We start from the raw sequence: 18744 nt of genomic DNA, 5'->3' as shown, positions 1-18744 counted from the left end.
GGGCCCAGGCTAGTTTAGACCCTGCCCCCACTCGGTCTCCAGCGAGAGCGGAGCTGCTCCCGCCGGGGCAGGGGTCTGGCGGTACTGTCCCCGGGGAGTCTGGGGGCGTGGCAAGAGGGCGGGCGTCCACGGCTCCAGATTGGCTGTCCAAGGGACCCTTGGGCGGGGCTCCGGTCTGGGTCCCGCTCAGCGGCTCGCAGACGGCCAGGAGGCGGGGCCGGCGGGAGGCTTGCAGCCAATGGACGCGCAGCCCCCGAGCAGTTACAAAGGGCCGGAGCGAGGCCTCCAAGGCAGCGGGGGAGGTGGGGCGAGGCGAGGCTTGCTAAAGCGAGGCGGCGGCCGGGCCGGGCCGGGCCACAGGCGGTGGCGGCGGGACCATGGAAGCGGCAGCCGCTGCTCCGCGTCCCCGGCTGTTCCTCCTCGTGTTGGCGGCGGCGGCGGCGACGCTGGTCCCGAGGACGACGGGTGAGCAGAGGGGCTGGTGGGCGGCGGCGGGACTGGCTGGAGCTGTGGGGCGCGCGGGCCGGGCCCGGCCGCTGGCTCGCTCCTTCTCTTTCTCAAACATGGCGCGGGGCCGGGGGCGCAGGTGGCGGCTCCCGGGCCGGGGCCGGGCTTTCCTGGCCTGGCCGCCGCCACGCGAGCGGCTGCCGGGGAGGGGAGGTGGGGCGGGGGTGTGTGTCGAGCGCTGGTGGACGTGCCTTGCAGCTGGCGGCCGAGCCCGTTCGCGGCTCCCGGTGGGAGGTGGCGTTGCCGGAGCCGTCCGATGTTGGGGGCTGCCCTCTGGGGAGAGAGTGGGAGCAGGCCGAGAGGTGTGAGGCCGGCCGGGACTGGCCTCCTCCAGAGCGCTGTGTGGCAGTGTCCTGGGCACCCACCCGGAGCGAGTTGGTGCGCGAGGCTCCCGGGCCCCGGGGCGGGATTGGGGTCCGAGTCCGAGGAGGCTTCCCGCGCGGGATGTGAGCTCTGAACTCGGAGCGCGCTGGAGGGGCGACGTGGTTGAGACCCCGGAGTCGGCAGGGTTGACCCCGCCGAGAGGGACTGCTGCTCCAGCCACTGGTAGCTTTGGAAGAGGAGCTGCGAAGCTTTGTGTAAGGAGCCGGAGGCAGGAAGATGAGCGGAGTGTTTCTTTCGTGCGTCTGGGAAGTGTTGAAGTGAATCCAGTAACCAGAATGCTACAGATTGTTTTCGTAGTAGAAACTTGAACTTTTGCTCACTCTGTGGGGTTTGGAATGTTTGACTGGGAACGGCTCTGTGAATTGATCAAACGCTTTTATTTCCTCCAAGGAAAATCGCTTAGTGACGTACCTTTTCTTGAGTGACGGTTAGTTTGAATCAATTGTCTGTATAAGCTGGTTTTCAAGGGAGAATGTTTGCTCCGTTTTCCAAAATATTAAATCAGGACGGGGTACCAGGTCATCGCCTACGACCGAGGAATGAAAAACTTTGTTAGCATCCAAACTAAAATACTAAAAATTAAACCATAGAGCCTTAGTGTTAGCAACTAAAGTACAGGGAAAGTACATATGTTTCCGAGATTGAATACCAGATGTTTTCAAAAACAAAAACTCGGGACAGAGGATGCCAATTCTTTCTAATGGCTACTGTTTACTCGGAGCTTACTATGATGTAGATGTATGAAAAGGACACCGAACTACAATACATTCTCTGATCCTTATAACAGAATCCTTAGGGCTAGTAGTATTTGCCCCACCTTATACAGGAAAAATGGAGGTGTGGAGAGTTTTTTTTTTTTTTTTTTTTTTTTTTTTTTAACATAACTACTAAGAGCTAGCTAGAGTAAGGATTTGCACTCACAGTTCAGTGTTTCCAAAGCCTATATACACCAGGGGTCGGGAACCTATGGCTCGCGAGCCAGATGTGGCTCTTTTGATGGCTGCATCTGGCTCGCAGACAAATCTTTAATAAAAAAATAATAACGTTAAAAAGATAAGACATTCTCATGTATTACAATCCATTCATTTCCTACCACTCATGTTCATGGTTGCAGGTGGCTGGAGCCAATCACAGCTGTCCTCCTGGACAACACCAGATTTTTATTGGATAATGCAAAAGGTACACGGGTCGTTGGATGGCTCTCACGGAATTACATTTTAAAATATGTAGTGTTCATGGCTCTCTCAGCCAAAAGGTTCCCGACCCCTGCTATACACCTTAATATATACACCCGTCTGGCATAGCCCATTTCTCTTTTTCAGCCTTCTAATGAACAATTAATTGATCTTTATTATTCACTTTCGCATTTTGCTCTTGCAATTTGAAAATCAGATCAGCTTTCTGACTTCTAGTACATTTTTGGAGTCCCCTCACACTGGGCCTACATTGGAGGAAACAATAAATTTTCAACGTTGGTCTAAGGAGGAGGGCAAGATAAATATGTGGACAGGTGGGAGAATTAATATAGTCGTGCCTTAAGCATAAGTTACATTTCTACACCACTATTAAGTTGAATAACAGTTCGTTATTTCCCACCTAGCCTGGCACACACAGTTTTCATGGATTCAAGTACCAGTGGTGGAGTAATCGATGTGCAGAACATTGCTCAGTCCAGGCTCTGAAGGAGTTTACAGACTACAAAGGCATGCATATGATATAAAGCTGATTCTAATGCTCATATGCTGACATATAGGCCACCTGAACTGGTCTCCCTATCCTTGCTGGTTATGTTGATGTTTCAGTCCATCTTTTCATACATTCTGAAGAAGCTCAGTGCTTTTTCTAAGTTTATAGCTTGGCTTCCTTTTTAAGAGCTCGCAGTTCCTTGTTGTCCGGGTATCAGTTTTGCACTTCTCTGCCCAGCTTCTGCTCTCTCTAACACAGATTTCTCTAGGGAAGTTGGTTCCTTGTCCCTAATAGGAATTTTAGTACCACTATGTCCTCATGTCTCATGTGAGAATGCTGTTTGCTTCCTTTCTGCCCTTTCATAACTTTTTCTTTGAAAACCTGCCTAAAATCCAACTCTTCTTTATTTTAACCTCTTGAATGTCTCTTCCTTTCTTTGTATGAATCCATCAGTTTAGGCCTGCTGCATTATCCCTCAAATTGAGCTGCTTTCCAGTGTTTCTCTCTTTTAGGCTTTTCTTTAGGTGACTGCCAAGCTAAATTCCTCAGCCATACCTGCAGAGGTTTTGCAGGATTCCCTATTTATATTCAGCACTTAGAGCAGCACTTAAGGCTTATGATGAGAGCCATCCCTGAGTATCCATCACTTCTCACTATTGCAAACCCTTAATTCCAGCGATTTCTGTTTTCCCACTGACTCCTGACTTTCCTGCCTTTTCACTACATACTTAATTTTACCCTTTTTGGGAGTGTGAGAAGACAAGTTCTCAGTCCTGACTTCTTGTACTTCTTGTACTCTATTCCCCTGAACTGTATAGCACTTCAGTTTTTGTGGCCTAGTTCTGCCATCCTGCACTGTTATTTAACTATACACTTGAACATGTTAACATAGGTACACAGAGGGCCAGGGTCATGCCTTTTTATTTTCTTTATGCTCTCAGAACCTAGCACTGTGTTTTATATTCTTTTCCTTTTAGATGCATGTTGATTAAGTGAATTCCATTTGATTGAGCATTCATGTAATATACTGTTATGAGTCAGTCTAGTTTATGCAATATTAATTGATAATCTGTATATTCAGAACAAGTCATATGTGAAAGAAGCAGTTGATTACTAGATTTGGGTATTAGTCCCAACTTCACCTCTTGTCATGCAGAAAATAGGAATGTGACCTACTTTTCCTAAATCATAAGATTGTGGAGATCAAATGAGAAAGTTGTGTTGGAGTTTGAGGTTGCTATTTGGTATTGGTAGTAATAGGTAGGAATGATGTTCAGCCAACAATTCCCAATGGCCATGTGTGTTTTTATTGGTCAAACATCCTTTCTGATTGCGTGGTATCATTATGGTGCCAGCTAAATATTTTTAATGTCACCCCCCCCTGAAGAGAAGCATCAGTATTCAAAGAGGAAAATGATTAATATAGACTGAAGTGATTTGGGGAGGTTTCCTGGACACTTTAGGACTTAAACTGACTTTAAAGTATGACTAGAATTCAGATGGGCAGAGAGGGCGATTTGATAATGTTAAACTCTCTCTTTGCAAACTGTATCCCCCAACTGTCCCAGGGCCTACTCCAGCCCAGAAACCAAAACTTTGATTGGCTGGAAATTTCCTTATTCTATATTGTGATTTGGATGCATTAAGCACTATTATTATTATTTGCAGTTCTGAAACCTCTATAATATGTGATTAGAAACAAATCAGAAAGCTATTCTAAGTAGAATGAATAAGTAAGAGAGAATAACATTATAGGATACCCATCAGGCCTTAGGCATTCTAATGGTGAAAAATGTAAGTCACTTCAGTTTATAGATGGAAAACATGACAGAGAGAGGTAAGGTAAATATTTCAGGATCAGGCGGAATGGAAAAATAGGAACTTTGATTTTCTGATTTTAAATCTATGTCCTTTAAGGCACTTTAAAATATCATATGAAGGATTTGGAGTTGGGGAGGAGCAGGGTTAATGGAGTGAAGTTATCTTGAGTTTTAAAGAAGTTCTTTAAACTTTTCTGTAATTGGGGAAAGTGACTTCTGTAGATGGGAGGGAGGGTGAATGATTATAGGTTATAAACACCTTAAGAGAAGGTCGTTATCTTTTACGCATTGCTGATAAAAGAACCTGATATAGTACTTATTGGTTGAGAAAAGTAGACTTTATTGTACTTTAGAAGATGGTGCTACAGTACAGTTTTGAGGTTAATTGAAATGGGATGTAATTGAAATGCCTTGCAGTACAGGTTAGGTTTAGATGATCTACTTTGTTATTGAAATTAAATGGGGAACTGGCATGATCAGAATAATTAAGAGTAAGACAACTCTTGTTCCTGTGGGGAGGGCCTGTTTTGAAAGGTTCTTCTAGGCATAGTTGAAACAGTTTCCTGAACTCAACAACATTCTTGAGCCCTTCTGTTGCATCAGATATGTTCATGTCTAATGAAGTTTTGAAAATGCCATTGTCCTGTGGATGACCTTTCTGATATGAAAAAGAGCGTGTCTCCAAACCACAGAGCCCCCTGCACATGTTGACAATTTGCTCTTCTTTCTTGGTCATGGCTTACATAATGCAAGTTCTCAGAACAGATGGACTGTGGTTTGAAATCATGTGATTGGGTCACATCTTTGCTTCCTGCTTCTGGAATTGAGGGCAGATGCTGGCATGTTTCTCAGGGATTTTCATGCTTTGACCCACAGAACTGGCTCAAGAAAACTTTTGGAATCTTCTCAGAATTGATGGTCTATCTTGACCCAGCCTAACTCTAATATTTAGGATAACATTTAATTCCTTTCTTAACTGAATTTTCACAATATCAAACCCAACCAGTCTCCATAAGCATTAAGATTTGTTGCTGCTCTGAATTAAATCCAGTATGGTATGGGCCCAGATAAATGCAGATAGGTTTCTTTTGGTTACTTCTTTTTGATATGAGCTTAATGACTGGTTGATCTGTAGGTTTTTGTCTTAGATAAACACTTTCTCAAACACTAGTGAGTGAAGTCAGTTTGATTGGTTTTATGGGCCTAATTTTGTAGATTAGATCTGGCCTATTGTAAAGCTGTTTTCTCATTTTGCAATCTGAGAGCATTGCACATTATAAAGAATGATTTCCAACTTAAAAAATATATATATGACTTACAGGGTATACCCACAGGTTGCTTTGACATTTCTTGAAAGTTAAGTGGTCCTTGCACCATTTTATTCATCTGAAAAAAATATATTCTGCCTGCCTTGTCACATTTATTTCTCATAACCAACCCTGTATGGTAGCTATATAATAGGACAAAAGCTTCTTAATTATGTACCAGTTAATTTCCAAAAACTCTTTTTCAGTTCATTTGTTCCTAGGTCCAGGTGACCAGTACTTAGGAAATAACTACATTTTGATGACATTGATTCTAACCCAGGATTCTTTTCATCTCTCTTACATTATCCAGAGATGCTAAATTGTGTCTTTCATCTTTTAATTATAAATACATTTATAAAAGGAAGACACTGCTTCAGATCAAACAGATATCTAGACTAACCACTGAGACTCAGATGGTTGTGCATTACTATTATTTCTATCTACCTAGGTAAGCAGAGCTGACAGATTCTGCACAGATTGGAACACAGTTTGTATCTGTGAAAGTTTTTAAACAGAAGAGCTTCTGTTTCCATTTTACGGACCAGGAAACTGAGGTCATGGTGTTTGTGAATGGTGGAGCCTGCATTTGAGCATTCCAGAGTGTGCAGTCCTTCCTGTACATCCTGCTGCTTTCATCTACAGTAAATGTTTTATTAATGGCTACTTTCTTGTCAGGAAGATTTTCTTTTTTATCTTTTTAAACCATGAGAATTTGCTTTAGCTTGTCTTAATTACAGTTTGCCTCTTTGCAACTGCAAGTTACTCAGATGCTTGTTTTTATTTGACATTATATTTTTAGGTAATTTGAATCTGGCTGATGAGTCTAATAATAGTTGATCACTCATTATTTGTATTGATTTATATAGATTTATAGCAAACTTCTGGCTTCTCAAATATAAGTGCAGACCTGAAAATCAGGGTCAGGTTTACCCTGACCACCTTTTCTAACATTTTCATTATCTTACTCTGCTTTTTCTTTTTTGTAACATTTACTATCTTCTGAAATTCTATTTACTTACCATATTTACTATTGTTTATTGTCTCCTTCCTACTAAAATATAAGCTTTATGAAAATGAGTGTTTTTGTTTTGCTTTACCAGGGCATCTCAAGTGAATAGAAAGTGCCTGGTACATGATTAGGCACTCAGTAAATGTGAGGTCAGTTGGCAATGGGGGAAGGTCACATGAGGAACCAGGTCCGGGGACATTGGCCAAAACCACCCACACCCATGACCGCAAAAGAAACGGCACAGGAGCATTTTGAAAAATCTGTCAGCCAATGAAATTTTGCCATGTCATATCAACCCGCCACTACCTTACCTACGCTATAAATTACCCCACTCCTACCCCGGGGAGACACTGTGCGACTTCCCTGGCCCCTGTCTTGCAGACCAGTGAACCTCGCCCCGGATGCGCTCTAAATAAAGCTTTTGCTTCTCCACACTTGGTGGCTATGTCTCTTTCTTCCTTGGTGGAAAATACCTTACAGGAAATATTTGTTGAATGTCAGTAGCTCTTAGCTGTAAAAAGTGGAGTACAAAAATTAAGAAGGATCCCATGAAATACAAAAAATAGTGACTCCAGGTTTTTTACCCCTGGATAATGCCTTTAAATAATAAGGAATTTGGCAAGAGAAAATTCAAGGGGAAATGAATTCTAGTTTGAGCATGTTGAATTTGAGGTGATAGAATAGCCAAGTGGAATTGTTCAGTAGGCAGCAAAGATGAAAAGACTGCAATATGGGAATGGGAGAACCTTAGGCAAAGAAATGGTTATCATCATTCACCTCCTGCCTCATTCCTTTCTTTTGGATTCTGGTGCCCTGCCACCTTAAGTAGAGCAGTATTTATTTATTTGGTTTTTAATTTTATTGATTTTTAGAGAAACAGGAAGTAGGGGAGGGAGAGAGATCGACCTATTTTCTACTCATTCATGTGTTCATTGGTGGACTCTTTTTTTTTTTTTTTTTTTTTTGTATTTTTCCAAAGCTGGAAACAGGGAGGCAGTCAGACAGACTCCCGCATGCGCCTGACCGGAATCCACCCGGCATGCCCGCCAGGGGGCGATGCTCTGCCCACCTTGGGGCGTTGCTCTGCCGCAATCAGAGCCATTCTAGTGCCTGAGGCAGAGGCCACAGAGCCATCCTCAGCACCCAGGCAAACTTGGCTCCAGTGGAGCCTTGGCTGCAGGAGGGGAAGAGAGAGACAGAGAGGAAGGAGAGGGGGAGGGGTGGAGAAGCAGATGGGTGCTTCTGTGTGCCCTGGCCGGGAATCAAACCTGGGACTCCTGCATGCCAGGCCGACACTCTTATCACTGAGCCAACCGGCCAGGGCTTTCATTGGTTGACTCTTGTATGTGCACTGACCAGGGCTTGAACCCACAACCTTGGTGTAGCCAACAATGCTTTATGCAACAGAGCGCTCTGGCTAGGGCAGTTTTTATTTTGACACCAAACTCCTAGCTTAGGTCTGGAACCTTTTTTGGTTTACTATGATATTCTTCCCTCCTAGATTTCAGGTCCATGCTTTTCCCTGCTGCTGCCTGCCCCCCATGCCCAACACCAAAGAAATATATAGTCTGAATTGTTTATGATCCCCTGGTTGTACTGAAATTAGCCTTTAGGCTATGCTGCTTTCTCTATTGATTGACCTTTTGGGAATCTGCCTGCATTTATACCACGGGCTTTAGGACATGGTTGTGATTTCATAGGTCTCACCTTTACTGTCTCCTGGAGTTCCCTGATGGCTATCTTGTTAAATGCTTTTTATGCTATTGCTTTTCTCCGTGGACCAAACACTGGTGCAGTTGTATTTCTAGACTATATTTTTCTCTTTGGATTGGTCTAACTTGTTTTTCTTCCATTTTTGAAGGCATTCAAATCATGTGACTTGATTGCCAGAAATCTAATAGTCTTTATTTACGGGAGTAGGTGTAAGAACCCCCACATATTTATCTGGAATTAGATTCTAATCAGTATATCTCTCGGGGACTCACTTTTCAGAAGAAGATAACACCTAACTTAAGTGATAGTTTTGAAGATAGTGTATTGTGGTGTTTATAAAGTACCTAGCACAGGGGTCAGGAACCTATGGCTCGCGAGCCAGATGTGGCTCTTCTGATGGCTGCATCTGGCTCGCAGACAAATCTTTAATAAAAAAATAATAACGTTAAAAAGATAAGACATTCTCATGTATTACAATCCATTCATTTCCTACCGCTCATGTTCATGGTTGCGGGTGGCTGGAGCCAATCACAGCTGTCCTCTGGGACAACACCAGATTTTTATTGGATAATGCGTAAGGTACATGAGTTGTTGTGTGGCTCTCACGGAATTACATTTTAAAATATGTGGTGTTCATGGCTCTCTCAGCCAAAAAGGTTCCCAACCCCTGACCTAGCACATAGCCTGATACCAGTAGATAATCAATAAATAGGAATTAGTGTCTATTTAATAACTGAAGGGAATGTCTTTTGGGAATGGAGATATATTTGTATGTAATGAAGAACTATGATTAATTGTTAAGACTTAGAGGCAGGTTTCATTCAATTCAAGGAAGGACTTTCTATCAATGGGAACTACTGTCATAAGGTAGAGCATTATAAGGTCCTGTTCCAGTGACTGGAAGTGTTCAGGCAGAGGCTAGTTTGCCTTCAGTCTGAAAAGCCATAGAAGGACTTTCTTGTGTTAACCAGAAGGCTGGAATTGATTAACTCCAGATTCTGTTTCTCCTCTAGAATTCTCTACTTTTAGGTGTAATCCAAGCTTCCTTGCTCACTGTTTTTAGCTGGCAATGCAGGCTTCAACCTCCCTACCATTTATGGCTTTGAAGTGAGCATTATATTGTAACTTACTTTTTTTTCCTGAAGTTGGAAACAGGGAGGCAGTCAGACAGACTCCCGCATGCGCCCGACCGGGATCCACCTGGCACGCCCACCAGGGGGCGATGCTCCGTCCATCTGGGGCATCGCTCTTTTGCAACCAGAGCCATTCTAGCTCCTGAGGCAGAGGCCACAGAGCCATCCTCAGTGCCCAGGCCAATTTTGCTCCAGTGGAACCTCAGCTGTGGGAAGGGAAGAGAGAGACAGAGAGGAAGGAGGGGGGGGGTGGAGAAGCAGTTGGGTGCTTCTCCTGTGTGCCCTGGCCGGGAATCGAACCCGGGACTCCTGCACGCCAGGCCAGTGCTCTACCACAGAGCCAACCAGCCAGGGCTATTGTAACTTTCTTATTGTGTGGAAGATGTTTTCATTGACTGGCTTGGGTATTCTGGCCATTTTTAAAAACTAGACTTAGAAAGCTTGAAATAAAAACATAAGACCAGCCTGACCAGGCGGTGGCACAGAGGATAGAACGTCAGACTGGGACACAGAGGATCCAGATTCGAAACCCCAAGGTCACCGGCTTGAGCACGGGCTCATCTGGCTTGAGTGTGGACATACCGGCTTGAGCACAGGGTCACTGGCTTGAGCCCAAAGGTTGCTGGCTTGATGCCCAATGTCGCTGGCTTGAGCAAGAGGTCACTCACTCTGCTGTAGGCCCCAGTCAAGGCACATATGAGAAAGCAATCAATGAAAAACTAAGGAGCCTCAACAAAGAGCCATAACGAAGAATTGATGCTTCTCATCTCTTCCTTCCTGTCTGTCTGTCCTTATCAGTCTCTATCTCTCTGTCACACACACAAAAAAATAAGACCAAAACTAATGATCAGAAGGATAAGAATGAGTAAGTAAAAGGGGAAAAGAAAGAAAACAGTTATAACTTTTAGCTGAGGAAAGCTTTAGTAGTGGAGCATAACACAGCTCTGAGTTTTCTTGAAGTGATGGTAATAAGGAAACCTGATAATTTTCATAGATCCATTGTCTATTTCTGAGAATTATTCATAAGGAGTTTGCCATCTTTCTCAATAACATAGTCCCAGAGAGGAAGATTGCAATGTGGTAAGGGGTTCCTGGACCTCACAGCCCTGAACCTTGATGTGTCAGGCTTCCTCTTTAACATGTATTGAGGGTTCAGATTGGTACTGCTGCTACCATTTTTCTTCTCCACTCTAAGGCTCTGATCCAAGTATGAATACACTAGTCTTAGCCTAATGCCAACGGAACAGCTGATGTAAGGCTGGAGCATTTAAATCAAGCTTTGCTAAAAGCTACAGGATAATGAATAGAGAGCAACATGAAACTGTTCAACCTGGCTTACAAAGACATTTTCTTCATGTCCTTATCTTTTGGGCCGTCTCCATTTGGCAGGCATCATCTGGGTGCTGCAACCAAAGGTGAACAGAGTCAGACATTTACCTTTCAGCAAACAGGTGCAAAACAGCAGGGTCTTTGCTTGGGTTTCCTGTTTGAAGAGCTGCCTTCTCTGTGGGTAGTGGATATTGGGAACGATGACTTCCTTTATTCAGAAAGTGTGGCCCCACATATATATAGCTTGCATATGTTATCATGAAGGACATTCTTTGGTTAGAAACAAGCATGATTGCATTGGGAAAATCAGGTTTCTACCAGCTCTTTGTAGGAGTCTTTGTATAAGGGGCATTGTGAGATAAAGAGAAGAATTCAGGTTTATCACTCTCCATGACTTGTGTGGATTCACTTTCCTTTCTTATTCTGCAGTTACTGAGCTCCTTTAGGCCTGTCCCTATGTTTCCTTGTTCTAACTCAACAGGGCTGAACCGCCTTATTTTTGTTCACTTGCTTCAGGATAGCCATTCCATCTAGATTTTGTAGGTGTGAACCTCACTGATTACATAATAGTGTATATTTATAGTTCTAGGACACCTTGTGCAGGCATCCTGTTACATTTCTACAATATAAGATCTTTAGATATTCATTGAAATGCAAATAACTCCCCATGGAAGAAAGCAAAAACAAATGGCTTTTTCTACTAGAAGTGAAGGCTGATATGCAGTTCAGGAACACTGAACATGGAGGAGATAGTTAAACCTGAAGAGGAAGAATATAGAGATAGAAAAGCAGTAACTGGCTTTTCATCTCTATAAATACATACACACAATGTATGTATGGAGGATTTTTTTTTTCTTGATGTATTCATTTCCAAATTGAACCATAATGTGCTCTAATTGAGTCTCTTTGTTTAGCACATGGCTGTTGATTTGAGTACTTTCTCCATTTGAAAAACTGACATTTTAATTTTGTTATTCAATCTGCATCAGATTTAAATAAAAACACCAAGATTGTGTATTGTAGATTCCCTTCAACAATAATTATATATAATTATTTTACCAAAATAAACAAGTTAAAGCAGTTTTAGCTATTTATCTCATTCCATATTTGGAAAAAATTACAAACCAGGGGCCAGAGTTTGCTCATGTTTCTCAATGAGGAAAGATAATTGTGATTGCTAGTTCCATCTGGTTCCGCCAAAGCAATGTAAACTTGGTGCTAGCACAGAGTCCTGAAAATGTAGAGAGGAGGTGTACCTGGAGATTGGCTACATGCTACTATAGACAGGTGACAGTTTTCATGAATGTGGTATCTCAGAAATTTTAAGGGACCTGTGAAGATTAAATGAGATTGTAACGTGTGGCATGCTTCTGGCACACAGAAAACACAAAGTAAGTAATAGTTCTTATGAAGAAAATAGTTTTTTATAGAATCATAGCATTTTTAGACCAGAAAAAAACCGTAACTAAGTGGACCATGATTATCATTTCATCTGACTTTATTTTACAGGTGAGGAAGTTGGGGCTCAGAAGTTATGTGGTATTTCAGGATAATTCTTTCAGCTAATGAAGGAGCAGGAATCTGGTTTCCTCCTCACTTTAGAACTTCAGTTAGCATCCCTTGTCTGACTCATGTCTCTTTTAGAGAGAATGATTTCTTAAAAATTTCCTAAATTTATGGAAGAATATTGTCAAATTAGACCTTTATCAGATGCATGCATAGATGGGTAAATAATAGTAATGTTAAATTAGCAAAATACATAGTAACAATTATAGAATTTTAGGTGGTATGCATATAGGTGTTCATAGTTCTGTCAGTTTTTCTGGATGTTTGAAATGTTCATAACAAAATGTTGGAGGGAAAAATTGAGAAAAATCTCCTTACTCCAGATGTGTTACTGATTTTAACACAGACAAGCCATCAATACTTGCTGCAGCCAAAGGGAGTAAAACATACCGGGGCCAGAGCCTTCAGGAGTGCACATTCTAGGGCCTTTTCCTACGTTCTCCAGGGATTGAGAACCACAGATCTGCCTTGAGTCTTTTTCGTTTCCTTTTCTTGCTCCATTAAAAAAAATCTGCGTTGCAGATTTGAAATACCCTACTCCAACATACAAGCCAATTAACACAATTAGCACTGTAGAACACGTTCCTATGAACAAATGTTCTGTTTTTTTCTTTCCGTTGTTTTGCTTTCTATTTTCCCATGGTAAATTGTGTTTGCTCTCTTCCTTCTTATCTTTAATGCATTTTTAAGCTTAAATCTCTCTGTTCTCACAGAGTTTTCCTAAATCACAATTGTTTCTTCCACCTAATCTTTTTTCTTTTTAATGGTCATATAAATATTCTTTTAGTTAGGGCCTCTCCACTAGATTTGTCAGATCCAGCCTTCCCTTGCCTTAAGTTGGGAGAAGGGGAAGGAAGAAGCAGTTTTTAATAAACTGGCTTTTAGGAGTCAAGCCAGAACCTTAGGGGATGGTCTTTAAGGACCACCACACTCAGAATTAGCTGTGGATTGCCAGCAGATGGTGTGCCTTAGAGAAGTAGCTGCTCTGAGTGATTGGATGTTTGCTGCTAATTTAGCTTAGAGATCCTGGAACTGGGAAAAATGTCTCATGGAGCAAATGGGTATAATCACTCATGACCCATTCTAAACCATAGCTGGGGCCTAGTAATTATTGACTTGTATGTAGATTTCATAATTCTATGCTGCACATACATGTGCTGCCTAATTCTGTGGTGTATTTTCAATTCTCTGAAGGATCAGCAATCCAAGCCCTGGTAGACCCTTATCTTTTAATTACTCTCTCCCCCCACCCCCAATCTCCCATTAAGAGGCCTTCTTCAGTAACCGGAATGCTAGTGGTACAAGCAGTTAGAGAACCTTATTCTTAGTGCTGTCTCTGCACATCTAGATTTTGAGGTCTAAAAACTTTATTAGCATGGGTACAGCACATCACAAGCTCCAGTTTAGTCTTGAAGGGTAAATGTTCCTTTGAAATGAGTTCAGACAGCACTAAATGCCTGCATACTTAGGCCCCAAGGGAGGCCGTGGATTCAATGGTTAGAAATTTTGTAAAATATTATATAGTATTTTGGCTCTGTTTTGGCTGGGCTTTAATATCTTTGCTCGGTTTAATTCAGCTCTGTTCCTCTAAGTGACTGCGACCAGAACTGAACTGCTTGCTTTGACATTATGTTTGACAAGGATGATGAACATTTCAGACTAGGGAATGTGAGAAAGTTAAAGCTTGTGTAACTGTGTGTGTGGTTCACCAAGTCTCAGATTTCTGACAATATCTATCATCCTTTTGGGTAAATTCAGTAATTTTTTCTTTGTTCTACAGAGGAGTGGGAGTGACATAAAGCTAAATACCAAGAGACTCAATTAAGAGTAAAAGGTGCGATTCTTCTGTGGAGCAGGAAATAGCAGTGTAGAGTAATGCTTTGAAACTTGCTCTGGGAAGGTCTTACATGTCTTGTTCGCTTTATTCCTAGGTATTTGATTTTTTGATACTTTTGTAAATAACATTTTTGAATTTTTGTTTCTCTGTTTATTGCTGGTTTAAGAAAAGCTGATGGCTTTTTGGTATAATGACTTTTTTGTTTTATCATGAGCAGGTGTTCATGTTTTTTATTTTGTTTTGTTTTGCTCCCATCAAGATGATTGCATGATCTATTTGTAGTTTCCTAAACTGCCCGACTCTCTTATTCCTGAAACTATGTACAATATCTTTGTATAGCATATCCCTGAAATGAATTTATATTCTTCTTTGGCCTTCCTTAAGCCTCAGTTTAGGGTTAATCTTTGAGAGAAGTCTCTTTTCTGTATTCTCTCTCCATTTTGTCTGCATTTCCTTTATCAGTGACATGTGTCTTCTCTCCATTACATTATGAACTCCTTCAGAGTAGGAATCTCCTAATCATCTCTGTCCTCCTAAAGGTGTACTCTTTCTTTCTGAACAAGCTACATACCCTGTACTTTTCTGGTAAATGGTGTTCAGGCCTGCTTCTAAAAGTACTAACTGCATAATGCCGCCCGCCAATTTCTTCAGCTGTGGCTCCGATAGTTCTTTTGCTGTTTGCTTGCCCAGGTGTAACTCTCCTCTTCAAAGGCAGCTGGTGGGTGGTTACTATTTCCTTCTCTTACCACATCTTCTATTTTTTCCCCCTTGCCCTAAAGATCTGCCACTTTGATTTAGGTTCATCAGTAGACTCAGTATCTATGCAACCAAGTCACAGCATCTGTAGTCACTCTTGCTTTCCGAAGGGAAAGGGTTGAGTCCTTTGTCTTGCTTCACTTGGGGGAATAACCAGAGATTAGCTAATAATTCTTTTTTCCTGTGCTTTTAGAATAAATCTAGATTATATTGATATAACTCTTAGAGCGCTTCTGTTTCCTTGTCTATAAAATGAGTTATGATCAGGTAATTATTAGGCTCCTTCCATCCAGCATTAATGTTTTATGATTAATGAGTAATGGTTCTTTATTAGTTAGGGGTATTACATATAAATGTACACATTGGTTGTGTTCCAATACTTTGTTAATTTGGGCTGGAAGTGAAAATTCTACTTTCCTGTAGCTGCCTATCATGCTGCCGCAGTGAAGTTCTTCTTGGGCTTAACCCTATTCAGTCATATTGCCGAAAAACTCTGTATTGGTATCTATGAATGGACAAAGAGAATAGCTACCATGAATGTGCACTGTTTTATGCGCACACTGTTAATGTTATGTTCTATGTTCATGTTGCCTTCTAGAGCTGTGTAAAGGTTTACTGTTGATTCTCTGTCTAGCACTAGAATAGGGACTGGTACATGGTAGGTGGCAAATAAATGCTTGTTGAATGAGTACATAAATGAGTATTTGAGCACTTTATTATGTCTCAAGCACTGTGCTAAGTATCCTTTTTCTTTTTTTAAAGATTTTATTTATTTAAAGAGCAGAGAGATAGAGAGGGGGGAGGAGCAGGAAGCATCAACTCCCATATGTGCCTTGACCAGGCAAGCCCAGGTTTTGAACTAGTGACCTCAGTGTTCCAGGTTAATGCTTTACCTCCTGCACCACCACAGGCTGTATATATTATTTATCTTTTTTTTTTTTTTTTTTTTTTTTTTTTTTTTTTTTTTTTACAGAGGCAGAGATAGACAGGGACAGACAGACAGGAATGGAGAGAGATGAGAAGCATCAATCATCAGTTTCTTGTTGCGCGTTGCGACTTCTTAGTTGTTCATTGATTGCTTTCTCACATGTGCCTTGACCATGGGCCTTCAGCAGACCGAGTAACCCCCTGCTGGAGCCAGCGACCTTGGGTCCAAGCTGGTGAGCTCTTTGCTCAAGCCAGATGAGTCGGCGCTCAAGCTGGCGACCTCGGGGTCTCGAACCTGGGTCCTTCCGCATCCCAGTCCGATGCTCTATTCACTGAGCCACCACCTGGTCAGGCTTATTTATCTCTTAAAGCTTCTGAGACTGCTGTTATAAATTTAGGAAACAGGCTCAAAAAGTTAAGCAAACTCCTCAGGATTACTTAGAAGACCTAGTGAGAGCCTTTAGAAAGGCAGAGATAGAATTCGAATTTATCTTTTTGTCTGTGAATTCCATGAGATTACCATATTCTTGGAATATATATTAGTCAACATAAAATCTAAAAAGAATCTGTAAAAGTGTGTTTAGATTGGAGGAAAATAAGAAATGTGATTCCTGTTTCGGTGCTTACCATCAGAAATAAAACTTGCTCCATTTATTTTCAGAGGCGAAGGTAAGTCAGAGTACATGCATATGCTCTGTATATTAATATACCCCACTTCCTCAACCTGATGGAGTAGAACAAAAACAGGATCATGCGATAGGTATGGAATTGTAATCACATTATATACAGCCTTCATAGTATGACCATTTTCCTGTTCTTAAACAGCCTTTAAAATATCACTTTCATGGCTATCTAGTATCCCATTTATGATTGTATTATAATTTATTTGGTCATTGCCCAATTGTCGTTCATATAGGTTATTCAGCAATAAAATACTGTAATGAATATGTCTATGCATATATCTTTGATTTCATCTCCTATTGTTTCCTTAAACAAAATTCTAGTAAGTTGAATTAATAGGTTGAGAGATACAGACTTTCTAAAGGCTGTCACTATCTATATTTTGGCAAATTATTTTCCAAAAAGAACATGAAAGTTTTCAAGTCAGCATGAAGTGGTTGTACTCCATAGGGTAAAAATTCTGAGTTAGAGTTTTGAAGATATATAGGGAAAAGAGATGGAGCATAAAGAGGTATTTAAAGATTTTTTGTAACTTTGAATAGATATAATGTACTTACATATTTCAAAATTCAAAAAGTATAAATGATTGTATAGTGAAAAGTCTCCCACCCCTATCCTCTGGGTACCTAGTCCTTTCCTTGGAAGCCAGTGCTACCTATTTTTGTTATATCCTTCCAGGAGATATTTTGTAATATGTACAAGCCAATGTGTGTATGCATTTTCCTTTCTTCCCTCTCCCCCCTCCTTCCCTCCCTCACTTCCTTAGCACAAATGTTACTATATCAAATACACTGTTCTGTACTATGCACTTTGATTTAATACATCTCAGGGGCTAAGACTACATTAATGTAGTACATAGAAAACATCAATTTTTAGGTAGCTGTGTGGTCTTCCATTTTATAGTGGTGCATCATGTTTCATGTTATTTTATCAGTTCTTTTGATAGATGCATAGGAGAGATTAGAAACAATCGAGTAGAAACCATTAGGAAATTAATAACCATGTATGTAAGCCACATTATCCATGTACATCCATAGGCTACATTCCTTCTGGGTCAAAGAGTAGGTTCATTTGTAATTTTGAAAGTGTCAGATTGCCTTCCATTTATATGGAGAGAGTTAAGTTATTTTGGACAATGGCATCTTCTGCATCAGATGGGCTTGAAGGACATATCTAAGTGTGCATTTGGAAAGTTGAAAGGAGAATACTAAGAAGTGGAAAAAAGGACTTTAAAAAATGAAGGTGGCCCTGGCCGGTTGGCTCAGTGGTAGAGCATCGGCCTGGCGTGCAGAAGTCCGGGGTTCGATTCCCGGCCAGGGCACACAGGAGAAGCGCCCATCTGCTTCTCCACCCCTGCCCCTCTCCTTCCTCTCTGTCTCTCTCTTTCCCTTCCCGCAGCCAAGGCTCCATTGGAGCAAAGATGGCCTGGGCGCTGGGGATGGCTCCTTGGCCTCTGCCCCAGGCGCTAGAGTGGCTCTGGTCGCAACAGAGCGATGCCCCGGAGGGGCAGAGCATCGCCCCCTGGTGGGCAGAGCGTCGCCCCCTGGTGGGCGTGCCGGTCGGGTGCATGCAGGAGTCTGTCTGACTGTCTCTCCCAGTTTCTAGCTTCAGAAAAAAAAAAAAAATGAAGGTAGTAAAATGTAAAAGAGAAAATGTGCTCACTTGTTCATTTTATTGAGGACCCTGGAGAGCAACCATTCACACGCTAAAGAGGTATTTCTTGGGTGTGTATTCAAGAAACACATTCTGGATCTCCTGGTGCCAGGGCCTAGGGATACAGAAATACATAAAATATAAACCAGTTGCTGACCCAACCTGACGGTCACAGGTTGATGGAGGAAATAGATAAACAACTAGAAAATGAAGTGCTTTGCTATAATTGTTTTACCTTGAAAGGGGTAAGTTGGATTTGCCAAAAAATGAAAATATGGATGGTTTAATATTTGATGTAACTTGTAAAATAAATTCTATAATCCTACCATTTGAAGGATTGTAGAGTTGTAGACCAACCTTTCACTTAGTGCAAGAGATCCCTACTTCATGAATTCTGACTATTGGTCATTAAGTCTCTGCTTAAATATCTCTAATG

At 41.7% G+C, this 18744-nt stretch overlaps 1 protein-coding gene across 1 annotated transcript in view; it reads left to right on the top strand.

The window, feature by feature from the left end:
• The first annotated feature begins 282 nt into the window (after positions 1-282).
• TGFBR1 (transforming growth factor beta receptor 1) overlaps positions 283-18744 on the top strand; it is a 54844-nt gene continuing 36382 nt past the window's right edge. Inside the window, exon 1 of the mRNA XM_066256659.1 lies at positions 283-465. Within this exon, the coding sequence (XP_066112756.1) occupies positions 378-465 (88 nt within the window). The 5' untranslated portion in view covers positions 283-377. The remainder of the gene's footprint in view (positions 466-18744) is intronic.

The sequence above is a fragment of the Saccopteryx bilineata genome, chromosome 2, assembly GCF_036850765.1.
Source record: "Saccopteryx bilineata isolate mSacBil1 chromosome 2, mSacBil1_pri_phased_curated, whole genome shotgun sequence".
Classification (NCBI taxonomy): domain Eukaryota; kingdom Metazoa; phylum Chordata; class Mammalia; order Chiroptera; family Emballonuridae; genus Saccopteryx; species Saccopteryx bilineata.
Note: the sequence above shows the minus strand (reverse complement) of the source record. Positions and strands in the feature narration are given on the sequence as shown.